The 25601-nt window shown below is 36.7% G+C and overlaps 1 protein-coding gene across 2 annotated transcripts in view; it reads left to right on the top strand.

The window, feature by feature from the left end:
• LOC131071611 (proteasome activator subunit 4) overlaps positions 1 to 25601 on the top strand; it is a 200706-nt gene that overhangs the window by 69298 nt on the left and 105807 nt on the right. For both annotated transcript variants that reach the window (XM_058007535.2, XM_058007527.2), the window contains exons 13-17: positions 10966 to 11083; positions 11200 to 11418; positions 11517 to 11666; positions 11819 to 11895; positions 11979 to 12187. In XM_058007535.2, coding sequence (XP_057863518.2) covers positions 10966 to 11083; positions 11200 to 11418; positions 11517 to 11666; positions 11819 to 11895; positions 11979 to 12187 — 773 coding nt within the window. The remainder of the gene's footprint in view (positions 1 to 10965; positions 11084 to 11199; positions 11419 to 11516; positions 11667 to 11818; positions 11896 to 11978; positions 12188 to 25601) is intronic.

Below are 25601 nucleotides of genomic sequence, written 5' to 3'. Positions count from 1 at the left end.
TCAAGAGTGACAAACAACTTACTACAAACAATTAGTACATTGTTGGATAACCAATATTATTGAAGATAACAATAGGCATTGTACACTGACTCCATCATCCCCCTCAAAAGAAAAAGTTGTCTTCTAGATGACAAGTAAACGTGAAGTAATATTCGGGAAGACTAATGAGAAGAGTGTAGACAACGACTTGTTTTGGGCAACCCCAACTTGTAGTGTACTTGAGAAAACAAATGGGGGTTTGGGGGCAACACCCCCAACAGAGTCAAGGTCCAGCGCCTTTTGCGGGGTAGCACCCCTCAGGGGGTCCTGGGGCAGGGCCTAGTGTGCGCTTCCTTTAAGAACTTCATAACCACACAAAAATCCATGGTGCAAAGCTAGAAAATAGCAATTTTGGAGTGTTTAATCAACACATCAACATGTCGTGAAGAATCCACTTCATTGTACTATGCAATGATGGAATGGTCGTATGATGACTTGGGACTTCACGGGCTGCACACTGAATGCACTATGTTGTACGCAATGAATTAATACTCTCAAGAGGGAAGGTGTTTGGATGATGAATGTAGTAAGTCGTACATAGCTATGGGCTAGAAGCGATACAATGATTGAGGAAGGTCATATGGAAGAGGAAGGCCGTACGATGGTAGGATCTGGTGCCTTCAATAACTGTTGTTGCTGTTTGAAGTAATGCTGACCTTGCCATATGTTGCTACTTAGTGACCACTGTGATGGTTTTATGGGATAGTTTTGTTGTCGCCTTTTAATATATCTCTCAAGACGTATGATGAGAGTATATTGTTGTACAATAGAATAAAAAAACATTACTTTGTGTTGTATGGGAATCCCATACCATATGTTGTATGATGAAATCTTTTTGCCACACAAGACAAAAGGGAAGCTATACGACCAAGCACTTAGAGGTCTGTATGATGCATAAGGAAGTTTGTACGCTGTGCAAGGGGGAGGTTTGTACGATGTGTTGAGGAGCTTGTATGGTTTTGTAATCTGGGAATCGTATGGTGATAGATGAGCACACAAGAGGCCATACAATTGTAGTTGAGAAATGTTGTATGGTGATTTGATGTTGTAAGGATTGAAGTTGTAGGCCAAGGAGTGGAAAGTTGTGCCATGCACTTCTATTGAGAGTCTATACTCTTGCCAACCGATGTTGTACTCTTGGAAGTTATACTTGTATGTTCGATGGAGGTTGTGCCATTAGTGGCTATATGGCCAAGGTTGTTTTAGAAAGATATGATTGTCGCCTCACTGGCCATACCATGATAAGTCTCCTCAATTTTCCTTTATATTTGCTGACTTCATAACATCTTGTCAATATTTCCTTTATAAAGTTTACTTTATAATGTGGCATCATATTTTGCCATACTATATGCTTTTCAAAAGCCACTTTTTTGATAGTTGCAACTTTTAATATTTTCTTAATCTTCTTTACTTATTCTGCCTTTAATTTTTTAATACCCTTGAACTTCCTTATATTTCTTGTTCACTCATTTATTTCAATAATTTTTTTCTTTTTTCTCCTTTTCCCAAAATTTTTCCTTTTGAATTTAATATTTGTCAGTTGTAGTATTTTAATACCTCCTTTTTTAGATTCATTCTTGTTGGTAGGCTCTTTAATTTTTTTAATTTCTTCCAACTCTATTATTTTTTGCGTTTTCTTTCCATTTTCCATCTCTTCCAGTACCCTCTTTCTTTTAGTGTAAATTTTTGGTGAAGTTGATTTCCCTTGACGATTATTCATATGCTCCATATTACATATTTTGCTCTTCGTATTGTTAAATGTATTGTTCATATTTTTTACATACTTTTACTGGTTGCTCTTCATCGAGAGTTGTAGCTTCAAAGAAATTACATGTTGATGGAAATACCTCGTAGTCCTCTATTTGCCAGTGAAATAGTTTATTCAAGGAACTCGTCTCGTGTTTAGAATAATCTTCTAGCTCAAGCATCCCTTCATCGTTTGGTTCCATTGTTTTCCTTCCTTCATCCATACCCCACTCTCCATCTTTAGATTTTGATTCAGAGGATGCCAGTTCTTTCCTTACTGCTTGATTCCTCAGATCGATGACGTACTCCCTCCCATCACTCTTGATTGAGAGTGTGTTTTTCTTCCGATTGTGACTTGCCGTAGCGATGATCAACCGACTTCTCCCAATGAGTGCATTATATGCCTTCTTCTGCAATAGGATGACTACAAAGTCCAAAATAAATTGTTGTGTCCTGATCGTTACTTTTAGTGCCATCAATGTTCCCAATGACTAGATGTCATGTTGGTCGGCACCTACCAAGTGGGAGGTCAGCGGCCAGAGTGTTAGTCTTCTGAGCATTTCCAAGTATCTTTTGGCTCTACGCTTACTCTTGAGCCTCCATCGATGATGGTGTTATCAATTTCCTCCCCATAATTTCCATTTTGATGATGGCTGGCTTCTTGCTAATGCTCACCGTTAGCAACATTGGATCAGTGGCCCGATTCCCTTTACGTGGTAGTTTCCCCGTCGGTTCCTCTTGTGGCTTACATTGTTTCTGGCTAACTGTGTCGTCACTGACGGTATTGGTAATTGCCACTCTCAATTGCGGTATAGTTTTAAGAAGGCCTGTCACTTTGATGGTTATGGTTATTTGTAGCACTTGCCAAACTATGTTCTTCTTTGAACTTGATTGCAAAGATGTACCTACAGTTTTGTTGGAGGTTATTCATTCCTTTGCCAACACTTGTTCTAATTCTACTCTGGCTTCTTGGAGTCGTTCCTTCTCCATACAAGAGTCCCAGTACACCACCTTTCTTGTTTGTGCTCTCGTGATTCCTAGATTTGCCTCGTCTTGTTCCTCCACATCTAGCATATTAATACCCTTTTGCTTCGGGCAGTCAGTGTCTTCATGGTCACTTGGTCCACACCATTTGCACACACAATAATTGCACATTGTTTTCCTTATTTTTACAGTCTCTCGCAAAGTGTCCCCATTCACTACATTGTCGGCATTTTATAATAGGACGTCCTCTAGAGTTGCACTATATTTGATTTCGCCCTCCTTGTTGATTTCCATAACTGCCTGGCTATGCATTTTGTGGTTTTGATGGAGTGGACTCGCCCTCTGTGAAGAGTACTTGCATACTTCTAGTCTTTAAATTGTATGGACACTCCTTTATTGAATGACCCATCACTTGGCAAATCTCACAAAACACCTTTCTAGGACAATTACCTTTCGTGTGCCCCTCAATTTTGCACTTAGTACACCATAGTTCATTAGTTTCTTTACTGGTTTCTTTCTCTGCCTTCAATTCTTTCATCATTCTCATCATATTGCGTCATAGGGCTTGAACCATTTTGGATTCTTCGTCACTGCTACCTTCGATGCTCTTGTCGTCATCCGTCTTCCTTTTTCCTTGAGAGGATATTTTGGATTCACTCTCATTTTCTATCCCAGCCGAAAGGATCAATCCCTCGATGAACCACCTCTTCAACCCATCAACTGGTTGGTTCTCCATCTTACTCAACAACTCCTTGAGCCTATGATTGTATGCCCGCACGTTCACATGCTTCCCTTGTTTGGTATTGTAGTTTTCAACAACAATTTCATCATCATCTTGTAGGATATTAAACTCTGCCTGGAGCACGTTTAAGTTTTCCCAAGATTTTTTGTTCATCTTCTAGTTTTGAGAACTAGTCAATGGCGATTCCCCATAACAATGCAGGAAAAACCCTCAACCAATAGTCTTTATCTAATTGATTGCTTGCCAACCAGATGGTTTTGCACATCTTGCAGTGCCACGTAGGATCCTTTGATCCATTCCCCATGAACTTTGGCAGTTTCTGCCGATTCGTATTTGGACTTGCTGGAGGAGTCACTATCTTTCTCACCTACTTACTACCTTGTGTGTCAAACTTGGGTGGACTTTTTTGACTGCTGTGTTCCGGTGGTTTCTCTACACTCTTAGCCACACGCCCATCTCCAACATTCCCAACACTTTGGGTACTTCTAGGCTCTAATTCGTTCTTGTGCTCCCTTTGTCTGGGAGTTTGTGGTTTGGATCCTCCAATTCTTATTTCCCTTGAGATTGATAGATGATGAAAAATGTCTACGAGTTTAGGATTTCCCTCTTCGTACTTCTTGTCTGATGTTGATTGTATGAACGGATTGTTTGATCGTCTGATTGGATTTTCCTTAAATGTTTCTCGTAAACTTCTTCTTTGTTCTCTTTGTTCTATGATCCTTATAGATCATCTAATCTCTTGGTCTTGACCACCCTATGGCCTCTTCTCACCTTTATTGGGATCTAAGGGCATGAATCACTCAAATTTGACCCAATTTCATTTAAGGCAACGGTGCCAAATGTTTACTACTATATCTGATAAAATAAATAGAGGAAATAACAATAAAGATGACAATGCATACCAAATACAAGAGTAAAATATGTTTATTCATGCATGAAATTATTATAGAGAAGAAGACCAAAGATGGTCAGCCAAGGATTACAAGTGATCTGACTCTATCATTCTATCTTCTTTGATGGTACACAACATATTTAAAGGACTCGACAGTTGCCAAGAGGAATACAATTGTCAGCCAACCGATACATATAACTAGTTGAGAGTGACAAACAAATTAACACAAACAATTAGTACATTGTCGTATAACCAATATTATTGAACATAACAATAGACATTGTACGTTGACTATAGTCGTTAGGCCTTAGGTGTGGCTGGGTATGCCAAGGGATTCTACGCTAGCATACCCAGCCAAATCTGGGCTCCTAATGGCCATGCCTGGGATGAACCTAGAAGCTCAAACATAGCAAACAATTGTGGAGCATTATTTAACTGAGCCCACTAAAGATTTCAAGGCCTATTAGCACCCACATTCTTTTTGTAGCCTGCAGAGGCCCCTATGCTGGAAGAAAAGCTTGTTGCAGATGACATGGTAGCCAACAAGGAGATTTTCATAGTTACATCAACTATTGGCAAACCTATCGCTAATAATGTCTAAATAACCGAGAAGCCAACTATGGTAGATCCATCAAAAGCTGTTGCAATTATCACAAAGTGGGGTGTTCTTGCATGCATTAATATTTGCTTTTCCTTTTCACTTTGTTTTTTGTTTTTGTCACCACACTTAATTATAACATTGGGTTAAATTGTAATTCAACTATTCTTTCTGTTATATTTCTCTTCTAACTTCTTTCCAATCACTTTTTATATTTGGTGTCTTATGTAATACCTATGTTACCCTAAGTTTCCGGGACAAGGGGACGTGTTTCCGGAGCAGATTTTTTTTTTCTTTTCCAATTTTTGGGGATGAAGAGGATGACATATAAAAAATAGGGAAAATTTAAAGTATATAAGGAAATTTCAAATGTATTCATATCATAACATTGATAACTCTAAAGTCATTCATCATATACAATAAACATAGCAATTGAATTGAAATGAGAATTGAAATGACAGTTGAAATTCATATACATGATGTAACTTAATACTTTTGTAAGATCCCGAACTGAAATCTTTTCCAATCTGCTGATTTTGTTTCCAATTTTTGTCTTTGGCCAGCGAAAGGATTTTGTTGATTTTGTTTTGTTTTGTTTTTAATGTTTTTTTTATTTTTTTTGTGTTTTCTGGCTTGGAATGAATAATGAATGCAAAATACAAGGAAATAAATTGACTGAAAATTAATTCCAGAATTCTGAAATTTACAACAGCAAACTATAATTTCAATATATGTGCTTATTTCACCACAAGAGCCAAATTTCATACCAGGACTCCAAACGCCTAGCCTGGAAGTGCATTTTTTATTGAAGGATCTCACTAGGAATGACAATATGGAGCTATCAAGTTGAGACAATACCTCCAATGAGGTTTATTTGCTTCCACTAGAATTATAAAAACAATTATTGAACAATCAAGTAGTTCTGCTACCAATTCCTCTAGTCTCCCAGGCAAGATCACTGAATTTGCCCTGTAATCCTCAAAGAAATGCTCACACTGCTCTTATAAGCCTGAGAAAGTCTGAAAGAACAATTTATTTGCTGGTTACTATCACTAATAATGATTTTCCTTTAATTTTCAAACCCTTATTGCTGCTATTCTATTTATTCAACCCTGCTGATGTCCTCAAGATGGTACGGCCAGCATAGGAGAACCACGTGGGGCTGAAATATGATGAATGCTGCATTCTACTACCTCAAATAACTGATCTCCTTTCTGTAGCAGGACTGTAAATGCTGATTAAGACTGAATTTTGAAGCTCAATTAGGAATTTTGAGTGAATTCCTCTGTTATATGGCCTAGGGTTTCGTCCAAGCTTGCATGGAATTGAAGAGTTTTCGTTCTCCAACACCTGTATGCTGCTGATCTGATCTTAGAGCTGCAATTTCCTAAAAGAGAGATGAAAAATGAACAATAAAATGATGAAGAATGACCTCCAAATGCCTTTTTAAAAGGCTCCAAACCCTAAGTCGTCACTTTTAGGGTTTACAAATTTTCAACTTATTATTTTTAATAAAATACAAGTCTTCCTTTAAAAATTGACCTTTTAGGCATTATATTTTTTTATTATAATGTTTTCCCCTTTTTATTACAACATTTTATGCCTCAAATGCCTAGGAAAAGGGGGGCCAACTTATTATAAGTTATTTTATTATAAAGTGATTACTATTAATATAATTTATTTAAATCCATAACTTAGGAAATATTAAATATTTCCTTATTTATTCATAAAATGCAATCCGGGACTCAGATCTGAATTTCGTTTGAAGCACTGCGGTCACCGATGCTACCTAAATCCTGCAGGCTAACTGGTAGTTCCTCCTAAAAAATAGGAACTCGCCCTAAAAATAGGAACTTCACTCCAAACTCCAGAAACTGTTCAAAAGGCTCCTGCTCTTCTTCGTGGTCCCCTGGGTGGTCATCTAGTCAATTGCCAGTTCTCCCTAAAAAATAGGAGACTTCCCTAAAAAGTAGGAATTACCGTGTAAACGCTCAAAATGGCTCACATAGTCCCTGCAAAGCTCTATGCCCCTCAGAAAGAGTTCCCAAACCATATGATTGACCTACGCCTAGAAAGGAGACTTTAAAACTATAGTTAATTCTTCAAATTGCTTTCGTACATTCATAAATTTAACTCATTGAATCACTACCAATATGCATGTAAATGAATATCAAAATGCACAAAGGCTGCAAGTTTCAACAAAAATATCATATATGTCAAAAGTCTTTAAAGAGTCAAAAGTAAAACAAAGAAAGTATGCTGCTGCCCCTAGTCTTCATCAAAATCAGTCTTTGAACCTCAGCCTTGAAGGTTGCATCATCCAACGAAATCCCAACCAATCCCTCCTGTTCCTTGTCCTCATCAATTTGGGTGGCATCTTTAGGATCAATATCCCACCGTAAAGCTAGACTTTGTCGATACTTTGGAGTCTCATGATCCTTAAGTTGTAGAGCACTATGCACATCCTCTAACTTCTCTGTTTGTCTAGAGGTAAGCCTATTCTTCTTGATAGAGTGGATAAAGACATATGTAGACCAATTCCTCTTTGTAGCAAAAGAACTAGAAACCTGTGAAAGGAGATGAATGGCAAGTTTCCTCAACTCTGGTGCATCCGATCCATGCCATTTCCATTATCCATTAGGGTGCCATTAGTGCTCTATCCATCCTCGCCTTTGGTGTGTTGAAGTTTGGACCATCAAGATTTGAGAAGGCAACCCATTGTTTGCCAAGTATACCAGATTGCTCAAGTGAATACATCTTTGGCTTTCATTAACCCACATCTCACTTAGTCATCATCACAAGGAGGTGGCCTTCTAGGATTGGGCTCATACCATTTTGGATTTTGTGCAAAGGTTGCCATATGAAGTGGGGTGTTCATAGTGTTCCACCTACACATGACAATGGACTTAATATGCTGCTCATATAAGTCCAAATTATTACTGTCAGCCAAATTTACTTCCTTGATCTTTTGAATCATGCTATTAAAGGTTTCATATCTCTCTCCAAGATTAGGAGAGTCCGTATTAGCATATCTATTGATATCTATAATAGGCAAGATGAAGGAGCAAACATATCTGCAAAGTGCAAAAAAGAATTTCAAATAAGAATAAGATTAAAGATTATCAATCTCAAATTTAATTGACAACTTGGAAATTTAGAAACTTTGGAAGATTCAACAATAAATCAGAATTTTTTTAGTAGAATCTGACAATCGGCAATGTCTTAACTCACAGTGGACCGCCAATTATCATCAAGGGTCCTTTGTTTGATGGATTTTCCTTTGGTAGTGCTTGCATTAGGCCATCTATTCCACTCTGAATTCACCACCAGCAACTCTAAAGTATCATGCACCTCAATCATCCTCTCTAACAAAATGAAGTAACTGACATATCTTGTCTCCATAGGTTTGAGAAATTCTTTTTTTGAAAAAATCTTGAAGAGAGCAAGTGAGGTGTGGTAGTTGCAAATGAGCATTTGAATATTTCTAGCTTGTGCCATCACTTCCTTTTCCCAATCTAATTTACCTATGTCTTTCAATGCATTGTTCAATGCATGAACGGAACATGGAGTCCAAAATATGTGCTTGTAAGCACCTTTCACCATCAAGCCAACCAATTTGCACACGTGTTGAATCAGTGATCACCTGAACAACATTTGAGGCCCCAACCTCCTCTATGGCCTCTTTCAAAATGTTAAACTAAAAGTCTGCATCCTTGCATTTCCTTGAACAATCAATGGCTCTAAGAAAAGAAGAGCCAACTGTCCCTGTGACTATAATGTTGATGAGTGGCCGATGTCTAATATTGGTCCACCTATCCATCACAATAGACCAACCTATCCTCATCCAAGTTCGCCTCATGTCCTCCATCACCAAAGTCATCGTAGAATATGCTTTGTTAATGAGGGTAGTGCGTAGTTTATGATCTCTAGGGGGTACAAAAGAGGGACCAACAATATCCATATATCTAACCATTTTTTTAAAGTAAGAAGAATGGGCCACATGAAGTGGGATGGCAAGGGCATAAAATATATCAGCAATGGAAGAATCTATCATATCCCAAGTCTACACATTGAACATATTTGAAATTGACCTTGGCTGCGCAGTATCACTAGCCTTCCTCTTTCCTTTTTTGGCATCCACCCTATGAATAGCACTACCTCTACCAACATTGGATGACATAGGATGAGGCATAGATGGTTGTGAAGGAAATTGCATTGGCATGGGCACACCTTTAGACTTGTTTTCTGCCTCCATATGTAATCTTTAACACTCTATCTTCTCATCCTCCATTATATCTTTACAAAATTTAACTCCTTTGCCAAGAACACCCAAGAAATGAGACCACATCCTTGTGTAGCTTCCTCTAAAATCAGTTTTGCCTGTGACATAACCACACCCTACTCTCTCCTGATTTTTTTTTTTTTTTTGATATCTATGGGATGAACAAGGCAAAGAAGAGGTTTTTTTGGTTAAAAGTGCCTTGTGCATAGGTTTTTAAGGTATGGGAAGGGCACTCAAATCGGTTTTGTGGATGTTGTGCTTTACCCCCAACACCCTCACTCCTACCCTCAATTATATTTATTTCATTACAACTTCTTCGCCTTCTTTGTCGCTACTATCATTGCCACTGCTGCTCATTTTTTATGAGTGTAATGCAAGTTTAAATTAATGAAATATGAGGGAAAAAAAATCAGACATTTGATGGACATTTCTTCTTTAAACTTTGAAAAAATTTGAAAAAAAACAACCACCAAAAATGAAACAAATGAATTACCTAGATTGGTCTCAATGCTCCAAACGCTCCTTCAAGCTCTGCTGTATCTTCCTTGTTTTCTCTCCCTCAAACATTGCAGCTTGCTGTTGCTACGCGTTTCCGCTCCCAATTTTGGTAGCTCCCTTTAGAGATCCACAATTCATATTGGATGCAGAAGACATGAGTGCAATCTTATTGAGTGGCAACAGTGTACCGAATACTGCTAGCCTTTCTAATTTTGCAAGATTCTTGAAGCATTTTATATAACCCACTGGACGGGTTTTTGTAGTCTCATGTTCCATAGTGGCATGTAGCATTTGAGAGGTATTATTATTACTAATGCATTTAAATACTTGCATCCAAGAGCTTCTTATTATATTCATGTTGTTTAAAATTTAAATGATCAGTAGGAGTAACCTCAAGTCTCTCTATCAGCTTCCTAGAAGAAGTATTGTTATTAGAGACAAACATTTGCTGCTCAAAGGCTTGATAAAGATTATGTTCAGTCTAGGTTAGATTAAAGTTGGGTTTTTTTTTTTTTTTTTGTGTTTTCACTAAAAAATGTGATTTTATTTTGGTTTTTTCTTTTTGTTCTGCTGGGTTTGGTTGGTTTCAGTCCACATTTGCCCAGGGTATTTGTCTGGGGCCTGTGGGTGTACTCCAGGTATGTCCAAGATGTATCTGGGGAAGACCCGCAGATTCTTGGCAATACTATGGGTGAACCCAGACTTCACCTCGAAGGGTATCCGTGCTGGGCACGAACCTGGTCTGTTCTTTTGTTCACCAAGAACATGGTAAGATTGTAGAACATTTAAATTTAAATCCCTATCAACAAATCAAAATTGGATGCCAATTATACACTCTACTTCTTGGGCATCAGAAAGCATCCTATATATCTTTTAGCCACTTGGCAGCCATTTATGCATCTCCTAAAGTTAGGTTGAAGCTTCGAATACTTCATCATGAAGCAAAGGTGGTTAGGTTTCCTGTCTGGAATGGTCATTGTGTATGATTTTTTTTTAACCCAATGGTTTAATGCAATATTGAAATTCAGAGAACGGTTCTGTGAAGTAGAAAAGAAGGATCAAGCATAGTTGATAAAATGATTGTCTCTACATTACATTTTCATCAAATTGTCCATTACTTGACAAATGATTAGGCAAGATGATTTGTTTTCCTTTGTTGTTTGATTTTCACATGAATTGTACAGAAATGAAGGACTATTTTTAGCACCGGCTTCAGGGACGTTCCTTGTTGAAGATGGATCCTTCTATTTCTGTTTGCTGGAGATTCTACTGGGTAAACTGACTAGTCCTCTTTATAATCAGGTATAAAACTATATACTATAAATTGACTGGCTTTTGTGATAAAAAATCACTCTAATTGTGGTTTTTTTAAATTTTACTGTTTTTGAAGTTCATAATATATGAGTAACTGTCTGCAGGCACTTAAAAGAATCTCCAAATTTGTCCATGATCATATTCTACCTGGGGCAGCTGCAGAAGTGGGACTGCTTTGTTCTGCCACATTGTACCCTAATCCTGCAGAGGCAGTGGTGCAGTTGATTAAGCCGATGATACATTCTGTTTTATCTTCTCTAAAAGATTCTCCATCAACTGGAATTAGTAGCAATCAAACATTGTCTGCATCATCTGCAGAAAAGGTTGAACTAGCTGTAAAAATGTTTGAATTTTATCTTCATTATATGCATATATTAATAAGTTTTTTCTATTGAATTTACTTGTACATCCTGTTTTGTAGGTATCATTATCTCCGGGTTTGGAAGCCTCAGTTGCATACTGTTTGAATGTTCTTTCTGTTGCCATCAACTTTGGGGGCCCCCATCTTCTTCAGATCAGAGAAGAGTTAAAAGATGCCATTTCAGCAGCTTTTGATGCTCCATCTTGGAAGGTTATTTCAAGATTTAACTATATAAATAAAAACGTTAGCAGAGCTATAAGAATTGTAACAGTATCTTTGTGACTCTATTTTCTTATATGGGGAAACTCTTTGTTAAGGGTTGATATAAGTTCGTAACATTAGATTTATTGGCTGTTGGTTAGGTGAATGAAGCAGGAAACCATCTTTTGAGGTCCCTTATTGGAAGTCTGGTTCTTTACTACCCACTAGATCAGTACAAGTATGTCTGCTATGGATATTTGTGCTTGATTTTTCTAGCAAGAATTTTGGCTATTTATTAGTCGTTAATTATTTTTTGATCAGGTGTATTTTGAGTCATCCTCACATCAAAGGACTGGAAGAATGGATAAGCAAGAAGGAAAATAATACCGAAGAGGTTTTAGCTGGCCCTAAATGGCATATTCCTAATAATGATGAGATCGCATACACAAATGAGCTCTTGAACTTGCATCTTATATCAGCTTTGGTCAAGCTTAAGCAAATCTGTCAAATTGAGAATCAACAAGAGTCAGGTAAATGTAGTTATTTCAATTCCATATGTATTTTGCATTCTTTTGAAGAAATGGATCTTTTACTATTTCGGAGAACAAATGATCTGCACTGGTTAAGTATCAAGGAAAATCTCTTGTTCTTTAGGTAAGGAATGAGAGCACCTAGGACTATGCCCAAATGAGCAAAGAGTTCACTTCCTTTTTGTTAGGGTTTTAAGAAAGATTGGAGCAATAAATAATATTAAATATAATGCAGAAAATAGAGGCAAAAATAACATATCACAATAACACAAAGATTAAACGTGGTTCACCCAATGTGGGCTACATCCACTAGAGAAACAGCTGTCCACTTCTTTTCTATTATCCAGTGAAGAGAAAATTACAATATGATATATAGCCATAATACAATGCCCTCATAAAATAGGGTTACCTTCTAGGGAAAACAAAGCGTACAAATTATCCACCGTTAGATCTATGACCTAATGATAAACGATCATGATTCACAATGATAAATTATAAATGAAATTTTGTTTTAAGGGTGCTGCCCCCCAAAATCCCCGCTGGTGTGTGCTGCCCCTTGAACAGCCAGCTAGTCAGGGGACTGGAGCCCGCAAGGGGGGTACCCACCCCTTGCAAACCCCCACCTAATGTATCAATGCTAACTGATCTAGCAGGAAAACGCGACTAAAAAAGTAACCAAAATTTAAGCCCAAGAGCATGATCAATCACCACATACCAACACTTTCAAAGTCTGTCAACTCAGCTTGCATACTGCATCTGAGGTTTAACTGAGATATTTTCAGTCTATAGATAAGTAGAAGATATAAAAAACTAGGGCTTAAAGGAACATTTCTACTGAGGTCCATGATCATTTACATGATTGTTGTTGATCTTAGAATGTGATGATTATATTCTTAGAATGACCTGATCTCTTTTTTTTGACGCTTTAATTCAGCTCTAAGTTCCAGTAATATTAAATGGAATAGATTTTAAAACATTGGAGAGAGTTATACCAATTCATCATTTGCCTTTGCTTTGCAATGTCAAGATGGTCTAAATTATGTAGTTAGTAAAAGGTAGCTGAAAGTTGAAACTGATAAGCTTTCATGAAACGACATATAGATAGGGTTAGTGAACATTATGTAAAGTTTCTAAGTCTTGGGTTGCAGGCTATAATGTCCCCTTCTCAATGATGAGAAGTTTAGTTGGCCATTAGCCTATTCTGGAGACCCGTAGGCTAACCGGAAGCAAAAATTAGGGTTTCCAACTTTTGTGGACGTTTGCAGGAGCTGTTTGATGATTGACTAGTTGAAATTCTATAATTTAGATTGTGGATTCCTTCTGGGTTTTCCGAGAGCTTCGTAGGGTGTGACATGCATTCAGTTTAGAGAAGTTTTCTGAACTTACAATTTTTTGTAAGTTGGAGGTAGCTGTCAAGATTTTAGGGTTTTTCTAGATTTTCTGAGTTCACTCATGGGGTTCGAAGAGCAATCTTTTTGGTGATGTTTTCAGGACTTACTACTTTTAGTAAGTACTATATTTGGCCGTACCATTTTTAGCATTTCAATTCAGAGCTCCAACTCAGTTAGTTTTGGTGATTTCCAGCACTTCAGTCTCTGGCTCAATTTGACAATAATCAGTATTTGAGGAGAAGGTATTTTTAATATATTAATATCTTAGGCATAAGGTTTTAATATTTGATTATTTTATGGATGGACAACTTAGGAAAGGAGGAAATAATAATTTTATCCTAAGTCTATTTGGGCAGATTATTTCACCCTCTTGTTGGATGCCAAAGTTCAAATGCATTATTATTATTTTATACACCTTAAGTTATCTCCAAAAGTTCGATTTGGGGGGGGGGGGGGGGCGGTTCATGTTGGATGCCATATGCTAAGGGAAAAAATATGAAATGCAACGCCAAGTCTAGGTGGTGTCATGAAATGAAATGAAGTGAAATAAGGGGAATTTGGGCGCCATTTGGATTTGAATTTGAGCCTTCAAAATCTATAAATAAGAGTGTTGGGCTTCTTGTTAGACATCTATGAGAAAAAATATAATGTAGTGCTGCCAAAATTTTGAATGACGCTTTGGGGAACGCTTACCTCCTAGCCATAGCTCGATTTCTTGCTTGCAATACAACAACTAGCTGAGTCATAGATTGCTTTTCATTTAGGAAAGTGGATTGAAGACAATGTTGCAGATTTTTGTATTAGTTTGTGATTTGTGAGTGCTGTAGGTGTGTTTTTTAAGCTGCTGGTTTGGGTATGGCTGTAGCACGTTTTCATTCATATCTCTCTGCCTGTGCATTTGTTCATTTTGGGTATTGGCTTATTCTTCCTTTAGGCCATGGGCGAATATATTTGTAAGTTTTCAATGCCTAACTCTGAGTATTGAATTTTTAAATGCAAGTCAAACTTTCTGCCTGGCCATACCCTGCTGTAAGTGCTTTGGCTAGCGTGCATTATTGTTTGGAGTTTGTTTGGTGTGTTTTCTCAGTTTTGGCTTCATCGCCTAGCTTCTAGTAATCATTTGCATCTGTTCTTGGGTCTTTTCGTTGAGTGTGCATAGAGATATGAGCATTTTGGTGAGATTTATGGTTGCTGGTCTGTGTTTTCCAGCAATTGGGTTGCATATTAAAATCTGAAAATCATTAGTGTGGTGTGTGTTTTTTTGGTGAGGGTTGTTCGTGGACTTTGGGAATGCATAATTTCAGTTTGTAGAGTTGGACAGTGTTTTTTTTAATCTAAAAAAATCTCATGCTCTTATTTGTAAGCTGTTTGGTAGTGCTAACAACAACTTCTGGATTGTAAAAAGGAAAAGAGACACCTACTGAATAAGTGGAAGAGGCTAGCTTGCCACCTACATCTGAAATTTGTAATACTGTCCTCCCGTTGCATAATTGGTAGAGTTGATTGTTAATTTCATTCCCAGTCCTCCCACTGGATAAGTGGTTGAGTGATTGTTATTTCAGTTTCTTGGCTTGTCCTTGGCTGGTTTACCGCTTGGTGATTTCTTTAGTTTTACTCTCACCTGCTGTATAAGCGGAAGGGGCTGGTTTGCTGCCCAAACATTGTAATATTTCCTGTTATTTGAAGCTAACGATCCCCTCAACACCATATGCTCTTACCTTCCCATATTGAGCACTTGGTGATCAGAAAGTGGAAGGGTTACAATTTCAGCATTATTGTATTTGATTTCCTAACCTCAATGGGTTCTTGTTGTGTTGTAACTGGAAATAAATTGAAAAAAAATTGTGGGGACGTTACACAAGCAGATTAAGCTTGGAGAAACAGTCAGGGCTTTGATTAAAATCTTTTTATGCTGTTCTTTTTTAATATGCCTAGTTAAGTCCTTAATGGCCAAGTTTCCCTAGGGAGAGGCATAATCTATCACCTTTAGAGGGACATAGGCTATCATGCATACTTGGACATTTATATATAACCTGTCCGCTCTTTATCTTATTCACAACTTTGCTATTTTATTTTATACCATATATGTTTCCACATGTAGTTATATTAACTTTCTAAACCTAGCATTCCTTTTTGCCAAGTTGTGGTTCTTAGGCTCGTTATTGGCTTGTAGATAGAGTCGCATGATTCCATGGTTGAGGGTCAATTGAATTACCATCAACTTCTCAGCCAATCAGATATGTGGACAAACACTTAAACATGAACATATTCTAAATGGGAAAACAAAAGTTTTCATTTAACTTTTCAATGAACTTGATACATAATATGCGTGGAAGAAATACATAAGCATTTCACCCTTCTACAGTTGATTTTCAAACCCAAATCATAAATACATGCTTTACACGTTTCTTGACTCTTAAATTTTTTGGGAACTTCTTGATTCCTAAGAATTTTTAGGAATCCCTCTTACAAGCTGCACTCAATCACACTTCCTTGCAAGCTTTTCTCACTTTTCTATTTTGACTCTTCCAAATTCTATAATTTTCTATCTCTAATTTAGATTTATATATCTTTATACTTCTTGTTGGCTACAAAAGAGATTAACTGGTGGGTAAGATGAAATTATCCCACTTCCAACCCTTACAAGATCACATATGGTAAAAGGAAATGTTGTAAAATACACCAATGCAAGATGAAACATTGAAAAGAGCCATGTTTCTAATTTGGCAATCCTAACTTGTTTCTGGGCATCAACATGTGACACATGAAATACCTTTATTGTCAGAAATTAACTTTCTGAAATATTCATTACATGACTTCGATGAAGGGTCCATTGAGGAAAAAATGCATGGTGTGATTATCATATTGACATGTGTGGACTCTCACGAACAGATATTTAACATTTTTAGCACTGTTGGGATATGCTGACCATGTGACGTCTACTAGGTTGAGCCGTAATTTGAGCCTTATAAATTATTTCTGTTATTAGACCATAAAGTGGCGTCCATGCTGTTGCTGTGAGATACCACATAATTTTCTGCATTGAGGTGTCATGGCTGTGATAACTTGAAATTATCTTCCTAGGCATCTTCAATGGTACCTAAACAATTTTCACATGGTATTTTCCACAATGCCATACAACATGGTGTTGAGACTTAAAACTCTGAAAAAATACAGTAATTGTTACTTGAGCACCAATGCTAGAATTTTGATATTGTGGTTTGTGTCTTTGATTGGTTTGTATGGATCATGAAAAGTGTAATTAAAATGTAAATAGAATATATTTTTGTGAATAGTAAAATGAATTCATAGTGTACCATGGGGAGACATTCTCTCCCCCCGCTCCCCAAATTCCTCATTTCCGGGATGGGGATGTCTCCAAGATGTGGGGATGACATAGGTACACTGAGGATGCCGGGACGTGCCGGGGATGCTGGGACATCTTGGGGATGCCGGGACGTCTAGGCGTTTCTTGTCTTCGACATTCCAAAAAGCATTTTAAAAACAATCTATATTTTTTTTGAATTTTGCGCCTAGAGCCAAACCCGAAAGGCAAGTGGGGCTCCCTCCATGCTCTCCAAACTCTATAGAACACTCACAATCCTCATTCTTATTCACATTTGCATTTTTAAGTTTTCCAACAGCTAGGTTGAAGAGGAGCAAGAGCACTAGTGAGTGAAGGAGTGAGGTTGAGGTGCTGCAAGTGCAAGAGGGGTGAGAACGAGCAAGAAGAAGAAGAAGAGGAGGATTCTACATCAACTTGGAGGGATATTTCAAGCACAAGGTTCTATGACTACTTTTTCATTTTTTTTTGTTAGTCTCATTTTTAAAATTTCATTTTCTAAGTTTCTATGTCTGCAAATTCATATTCAATGTTCATTGATTCATTTCAATGTTCGTCGTTCATTTTTAAATTTTCATGTTGTCATCAAGATTAAACACGAATCTTTTTTTTTTTAAATTGTCAAACGAGGCTGAAACTGGGCACTTATAGAATTATAATTAAATTCAATGTTATCGTTCATTGTTCATTTTTAATTTTAATTTTTGATATTGTCATCAAGTTTCACCATCAAAATTTAAATTTTTTGTTTTCAACATTGTCAAACTAGGTTGAAACTAGGCACTTGTGGAATTTATATTGTTTATTACAGTGTCACAATGAGATCTTATGACATGAGTGAGGATGAGGTAGAGGTTCATCATGAAAGGTGTATGCACCTCAGGCTAAGGTGGGTGATCATGAGATTGAGCCTGCATTGGAAGCCCAAATTAGTTCCGTGGCAAGTGTAGCAGCTAGTATAGAGTGCCCCTCTACATAATTGGCGGAGTATGCTAGGGGTCCTTTTGATCGTAAGTTTCCTCTTAGGCAGTTTGCAACAAAATTACCAAGCATGCCAGGGACATCTAGTGGCACAAGGAAGTGGAAGTGCCACTTTTGTGATCTAGAATGGTATGGCAACATTCCTAGAGTCAATGCACACCTCCTTTTTATTTGAGGAAAAGGTGTGGATACATGTTCTTTTTTGGCAAAAGCGGCAAACCTCAAATATAGAGCTAAGATAAACAAGTTATGGGGTGTTCTCGATGACAGTGCTTCTACACCTATGCCTACTACTTTGTCTCATAGGACACATGTTCAACAAAGACAGCCACAAAGTTCTAGTCATACTTTATGGACGAGAGTAGGAGTGATGCCAAGTTCTTCTTCCAGTGCCCATACAAGAGAGGGTAAGGGGAAATGTAAATTGCAACTCCATACCTGATTTGTTCAATGTGGAAGTGAAGGATGATATAGTTGATGCCATTGGCAAGTTCTTTTTTGCCAGTGGCATCCCATTTCATATAGCTCGATCTTTTTATTATGAGGAGATGATGTCAATAGTAGCAAGGGGAGAACCATCATATGTGCCACCAAGTGACAAAATTGAGGACCACGATCTTGGATAATAGATATTCCGAGATCACTATGTTGATGGATAAAATAAGGGAATGTTGAGTGAAGGGTTATTGCAAAATAGTCATGAATGGGTGGACGGACATTAGCTGTCCTCCACTCATCAACATCATAATTACATGTACAAAGGGCCCATATTTTCTTAAGGCAGTTGATTGTTAAGGGTGTCACAAAGATGCTGATTTTCAGTTTCAGGTCCTCAAGGATGCTATTGAGGAGATTGGGCGACAAAATGTGGTTCAAGTAGTGACAGATGCAACATGTGTGCAAAGCTTGCTAGGAAATTTGTTGAGGAAGCTTATAGACATGTTTGGTGGATTCCATGTTGTGTGCATGCTGTAAGAACCTCTATCTTGTATATCCTTAATATCCCTGAATTTTCTGATTTTAGTGTATTGACATTTCGTCAAACACTTTGTATGCAAGCTGTCTTGTTCGTTTTTGAGTGTGTTTGTTTTCAGAACAGAAAATTATTAGTTCCGAACTAGTACAAATAATGCATGAACTCATAAAGGAAATGATAGGGTAATTTATCAAACACTTGTAATACAATATAACAACCAAATAGATAGTTTGACAACTCAGATTTCATGATATTATTATTGTTGTTACAAGTCAGAATGACTGCTTTTACAAAATCAGAAAGTCTGAAGTTTGAACTGAAATAACTTCACATTGACAATGCTCTACCATGCCCAAATCTAACTCAAATGTTTGCTGTTCATGATCAGACAAATACAATAATAAACAAGGCCTTTCTACATACCAAAATGTAAAGCAATTACTTGCAAATCTGACCCAGTTGTAACTCCAAATATAGCTCCCAATGTGCATGCTTTAACTCCTAGAGGCTGCGAATTAATAGTAAATGGCTGCAATGTCTCCTTAGATTGTAGCGATGCCTCCCTTAAAGGTTGTGTCCTCCACTACTTGCCCACAATCCACTATTACCTACTGCAATTTCCTTTAAAGTGCATCTGCACAAATCGCTGATTCCCAAACGATTATTCAAAACCTTCAAACAATTTCCACAAGTGCTGTGATTGGTTGTAGAGAGATGTTGTAGAGAGTGCCAAACTTCTTAGGATGAAATTTCGTCCATGGTAGTGAGTTCTGGAAATCAAAGTGAGTTTTGTAGTTAGCATACAATGTCTATTATTATGTTTTGATAATATTGGTTATCCAACTATGTATTAATTATTTTTCAGATTTGGGTAGTTATAAGCATTGGTTGGTGGATGGTTGTGGTCCTCTTCGAAACCATCGGGTTCTTTAAATATACTGTACTAGATTGTCAAGGAAAGTAGTATGATCTAGTTGGATTAACTCTGATCCTTGGTTGACCATCTCTGGTCTTCTTTTGTAATAATTTCATGTGCAAATAAAGATATATTTTACTCCCGTATCTGGTATGCATTGTCATCTCTATCATAATTCATGTATTTATTTGATCAGAGAGAGCAGAAAACAAGTTTCATAGTACTTTTTGAATGTAGTGTGGACACTCTAGGAGAATTCCACACCTCTTGTAGAGGGTTGCTATTTTTATAAAGCACTTATTTTCATAAGATTTAATATCTTGAGCACTTAAGAGTATTTTGTCATTGTCGGAATTCATTTTCGGCCCATTCTCATATTTTCTGTAACTTTGGCTTGATGTGCAGAAAATAATGTAATAATTAAATGATTAAATGTTCAATTGTTGAAAAAGCAAAAGTTAAAAGACAACTTTTGTTAATTATTTGATTGGAGCATAAAGTCACTTATAAGGAGCTAAAAGGGTTATTATTTAAAGAGTGATTTTTAAATATAATTTCTAGGAAGTTCCATAGGGGTTTATAAAAGAAGGTTGAGGAGACTCATTTCATTTGTTCTTGGCATTTGATATTTTATTGAACTGGCAATTGTGGAGTAAACGGATTTCTACTGCCTTAGAACAAAAACCCTAAGGTGAAGATTGGTTTAAAAAATGAGAGGTCTTCCTTGGCCAATCACAGCAATAGATTCAGACAAGATTCACAGGTGAGCTCATGAGAGAAGTTTGTGTAAACATTGATATATTTCCTTAGTGATATCAATGTTGTAGGCACAAGGAATGAGGAAATCTTTGGGATTTGTAAGAAAATAAAGATTTAATGAAATGTTGAATGTTATCTATAAGAAATCAAGGTGCAACATTATGAGGGGTTTTGAGAGGATGTAATCCCTTATTCAAGCGTGCATGCAAAGTGGCATCCATTGTAAAGGGGCGATTTTAAATTTTATATTGGAAGAGAATTAAGTAGTCAAGAATTGGCAATAGCTACCATGGATGGCATCCATATTGTTAGGGTCGATTTGGTTAAAAAGGGTGTTTGGGAGATTCTATTATCCAGGTCATAGGAAATCCATTATAGAATATATATAGATTGCTGCAGCAAATTTTAGGACATCTTGGAGGAATTGCAATCTATAGAAGAATATTGAAGTCTGGTACTGAATTACTGGTACTGGAAGAAAGCGTATCATCAGCTGGTAGGGACATCCAGCACTATAGAAGTTGCCTAACCTGTGAAAGGGTCTCTCTCTGGTTGATAAAATTAGACGCCACCCTTGCTCATCGTTTTGCTTGTAGGTCCCAATCCTTGCTTATACTGCCACCACCTGCAAGGAAGATTTGTGATGCTTCATTGGTGATAACAGGCATTTGTGAAAGGGCGTGGGAATTTGTTTGAGGTTGCGGACATATCTAGGAGAATTGTGGGTCAAAGAGGAGCCTATAAATTGTTGTAGAGGGTTGGCTCATCATCTTAGGGGAGATGCCAACATATGTGAGCATCTTCAGATCTGCAATAAGAAGGATTTACTGCTTTTCATCAGATATAACACAAGTTTTGGAGGTCTTGGCTGCCTAGTTTGAGTGTTGTTCAATTGGGAGTCAGTCTAGCATCCCACTCATTATTGCAATTTTATTTGGCATCATTTGGAGTTTAGAGAAATAAACATTTGCATATTTGTAATTCTGATTTCTGGAACAGCAGATTGTATTGTTCTATTTCTATTATTTCCAGCTCGATAGAGTGATTATCAACTGTTTGACAAAATGCCTTAAATATTTTATGAATGTTGGAATGAGTTTATGATGACTAAATGATTTAGAATTATAGATACAACTATTCTAAGTGTTCATAATCAGAAGTTCTTCATAATAGTTTGGGCTAAAATTAGAAATATTGCAAGTTTGGAACAAAATTTCTGGGTAGGGTTGTTACAATCAAATTTCTGTTGAGTCTGAATTTTGAACTTTGGTTGTACTTTAACATGTCTTGCTTTAATGCTGAACAATGGGATTGAGTTCTTTTTCACTTTCTTTTTCTTATTTTAGATGCATGCTGGGAGAGGTTGGGTGCTAAGATGTGAAAGCTTTTGAGGATTGTTGTACATGTCTTGAGCCAATAATGTAGCATGTTGGGATGCAAGCACAATTGGAGTATGTTTGAGGACGCTTGCAATAATCTGATTATTCAAATGTTGATTGACATTGTCTCTATGCTTATTACAACATTTTTCTTAGTCAGAAGCAAATCTTGGACTTGTATCTATTTCTCATTGCATTAGAGGAGGTTGATACAATATTAGATTGGATTCCCAATGCAAATGACCTTGTGTTCATTGTAGATGACGATATGTGGGTTGGCCAATTGCGTTTGAGGTGGAGGCAATGGTAGTGGTGGAGGAGAGAGCACTAGTAGATTGCTTGTATGTTGCTGAGACATGCACAAGTGTAATGGTTGTAGTAGTATCGATGATCTATTGGAGATGTGACTGCAAGACCCATAACAGAGCTAGTGACATTGGATCAGCTGACAAAAGATCCTCATACCACTTAGCCTATCTATAGAAATGGAGAAGGCCCATTACTATTTATTGAGCACTTTCTTGATCCATTATACATAACATGGGAACCTTGATTTTGGCATAAGTCCCTCTGCCCATCCTCAATTATATACACTTGCCTCTCCATCTGATAATATATAAATGAGCCATGCTGTTGATCCCAACTATCTATATAGTAATAGTAGGTTGTTGGGGGAGGAGCTATATAGAGTTGAGAACTGATTATAGGTAGTCAACCACATTGCATATCCATTAGTCTATTAGTCATGATTCTATGTGGCGCTTTTTGTTTTTAATGCCATGAGTATCCTAATCCATGAGCTTGGTACACCGAAAATGCTTATAAATATTTCTAAATTTAAATATCTTGTTTCCTTCACCTCAAATCTGCTTTTGCTCTTCTTTTTGATGTATACTTGTGCATGTGAGCAAAGTAGCTTGTAATTGTTATTAATTTTCGTTCTTTAAAGGTTATTTAGAGAAGAGTGCTTAGAAAAAATACTGCTCCTTTAACAGGCTCTTTATATTGTGTTTTCTTCTAATTGTTGAGTCTCTTCTAGGTTTTTGTGTTGAGTTTGCTTCTAATTTAGGTAACTATGGTTCGTATGGCTGTTTTAGCATATTAGTGACCTTTTGGTGCATGTTTCTCTCTCTTGATAAAATAAATTTAGAATTGATGAGAATTGGGAGGGGATTATCTGATTCTGTGAGTTGATGGCATACCCTTGCACATTATGACTTGGATCTAGCCTTGCTGGGCTATGTGGATGCTTAGTTATTCCCTACATACTGCCTTATATGCGGAATTTGAATCCATCATTATATCATTCTCAAAAAAATACATGATATAAAAAGCCAAATGAACACGATTTGAAGATTGTATGAAGAAGTTATGGTCTTTGCAAGGTATTTTTTATGTGATAGCACACTGTCTAGTTCAATCAAGGGATTGCCTAGGTGATACATCACCCAATGATGATTTAGATGAGACCATTGAATTCTTTTTCAAAAATTTATGACTTGAAAATTTAAAAAACAATGGCACTTGACTTGGAGCCCATAAGAGAAAATTTTGCTCTCCACAAGGTATTAGTGTCGGGATACCACATTGTTTGATACCTCTTCAATGCCACCTTTGATGTTACAATCAGATTCCTCTTGAAATTTTGTACAAATGCCAAAAAACAACAGTGTATTTTATACCCGCATGAAAAGCTATGGCCTCTACAAGTCTTAGGTATTTTGACAGAAAAGTATTCTCACATGTTTATCTCAAGATGATTTCAAAGATGGTCCCTCAATATCCAAAAAATGTTGTCAACAAATATGTCACTATTGAGAACATAGAATGGTCCCAATCATGTAGACTATCATTATTATCTAGGATACACTTTATCAAAATTCATTCCTTCGGTTATAGTTGGTATCTTATTTTTTGTAAACTTGAACCCTTCCATTGATTTTCATATACCGAAAGTATTTTCAGAGCAGAACAAAAATACCATAGCCCATATCCATCCTATTTACGACTTTTTCTACTTTATTTTCTGGACTATATATATTCAAAATATCTAATTCCTTATTTCATTTGCATACCTATTCATTATAGTAAAATCTCTATAGTAAAAAAAATCCACGCAGCCTAAGGACCATATTCTTTCCAGCATCAAATGAATTTCACAATTTTAATCTTATTAGTAAGGGCACATCTATAAAATTTGAAATGGCCAGATTTGCATTAAATACTCGTCTTGCTTTATACTGAGCTATGAATAGGAACTTATTGGTAAATCAACTTTCATTGATATCCATCCTATTTACAGCTTTGTTACTTAATTTTCTGGATTATATTTATTGAAAATATCTAATTTCTTATTTCATTTGTATGCCTATTCATTATACTAAACAATCTATAATAAAAAAGATCCATGCAGCCTAAGGGCTGTGTTGTTTCCAGTATCAAGTAAATTTCAGTCTTAATCTTACCAGTAAGGCACATCTATGAAATCTGAAATGGCCAGATGTGCGTTAAGTTTTCTTGGCTTGCTTTATTCTGAGATATGAATAGTAACTTATTTGTACATTAACCTCAATTGATATCACTACCTTGTGAAGAAGAAATTGGAAGTTCAAGAAGCCTACAATGCATAGATTATGTAAATGATTGTAGCCCCAGTTAATGAGGCTTTATTAAATGATGAGTATGAAAATACAAGATATCTTACGTTAGTATGTTTTCTTTCTAATGTAGCTATGTCGTTCATAGCCTTTACAAATGGTTTTAGATTAGCTTTTGTATGTGTATCTCATTTCATGTTGTAGTCAACAGTGCCTCAAGTAAGATGATTTTGTATGTCTCATTTCATGTTGTAGTCAACAATGCCTCAGGTAAGATGATTTTGTATGTGTATCTCATTTTATATTGTAGATTAAAAAGCATAATATGCCATTTTCAATATCTGTTACATGATGCTAAGAACAAATATTCAAAAGTATAATCAGTATTGCTAACAAAGAGTGGTAACTTCTTTGTGAGTCATGACTATGATTCCTAGTTTCTATAGTTAACCAGTTGTTACTCTCACTGAACTATATACTTACAATTCTTTTGATGCTTTTGGATTCGATTGTGTGAAATTTTTTATCATCAACGTTTCGAATCACACTCCGTGATTCATCATCAGGATGAGAATGTACTATCCCTAGAATGTTTTTGATTAATTTCCATTTACAACACAAGAAGAACCTGTTAAGGTTAGGAAATCGAAAATACAATAATGCTGAAATTGTAACCCTTCCACTTTGTGATCACCAAGTGCCCAATATGGGAAGGTGAGAGCATACAGTGTTGAGGGGATCATTAGCTTTAAATAACTGGAAATATTACAATGCTTGCGCAGCAAGCCAGCCCCTTCCGCTTATACAACGGTTGATAGAAATACTGAAGAAATCACCTGGCGGTAAACCAGCCAAGGACAAGCCAAGTAACTGAAATAACAATCACTCAACCGCTTATCCAGCGGGAGGACTAGGAATGAAATTAACAATCAACTCTATTGCTTATGCAGCGGGAGGACAGTAATACAAAATAAGATATAGGTGGCAAGCCAACCTCTTCCACTTGTTCAATGGGAAATGAAGAGCAATTTTAAATATAACTTGCTGATAGTACTACTATTCAACATTACAA

The sequence above is a fragment of the Cryptomeria japonica genome, chromosome 1 (genome assembly GCF_030272615.1).
Source record: "Cryptomeria japonica chromosome 1, Sugi_1.0, whole genome shotgun sequence".
Taxonomy (NCBI): Eukaryota; Viridiplantae; Streptophyta; class Pinopsida; order Cupressales; family Cupressaceae; genus Cryptomeria; species Cryptomeria japonica.
This window is presented reverse-complemented; position numbering and strand designations above follow the sequence as displayed.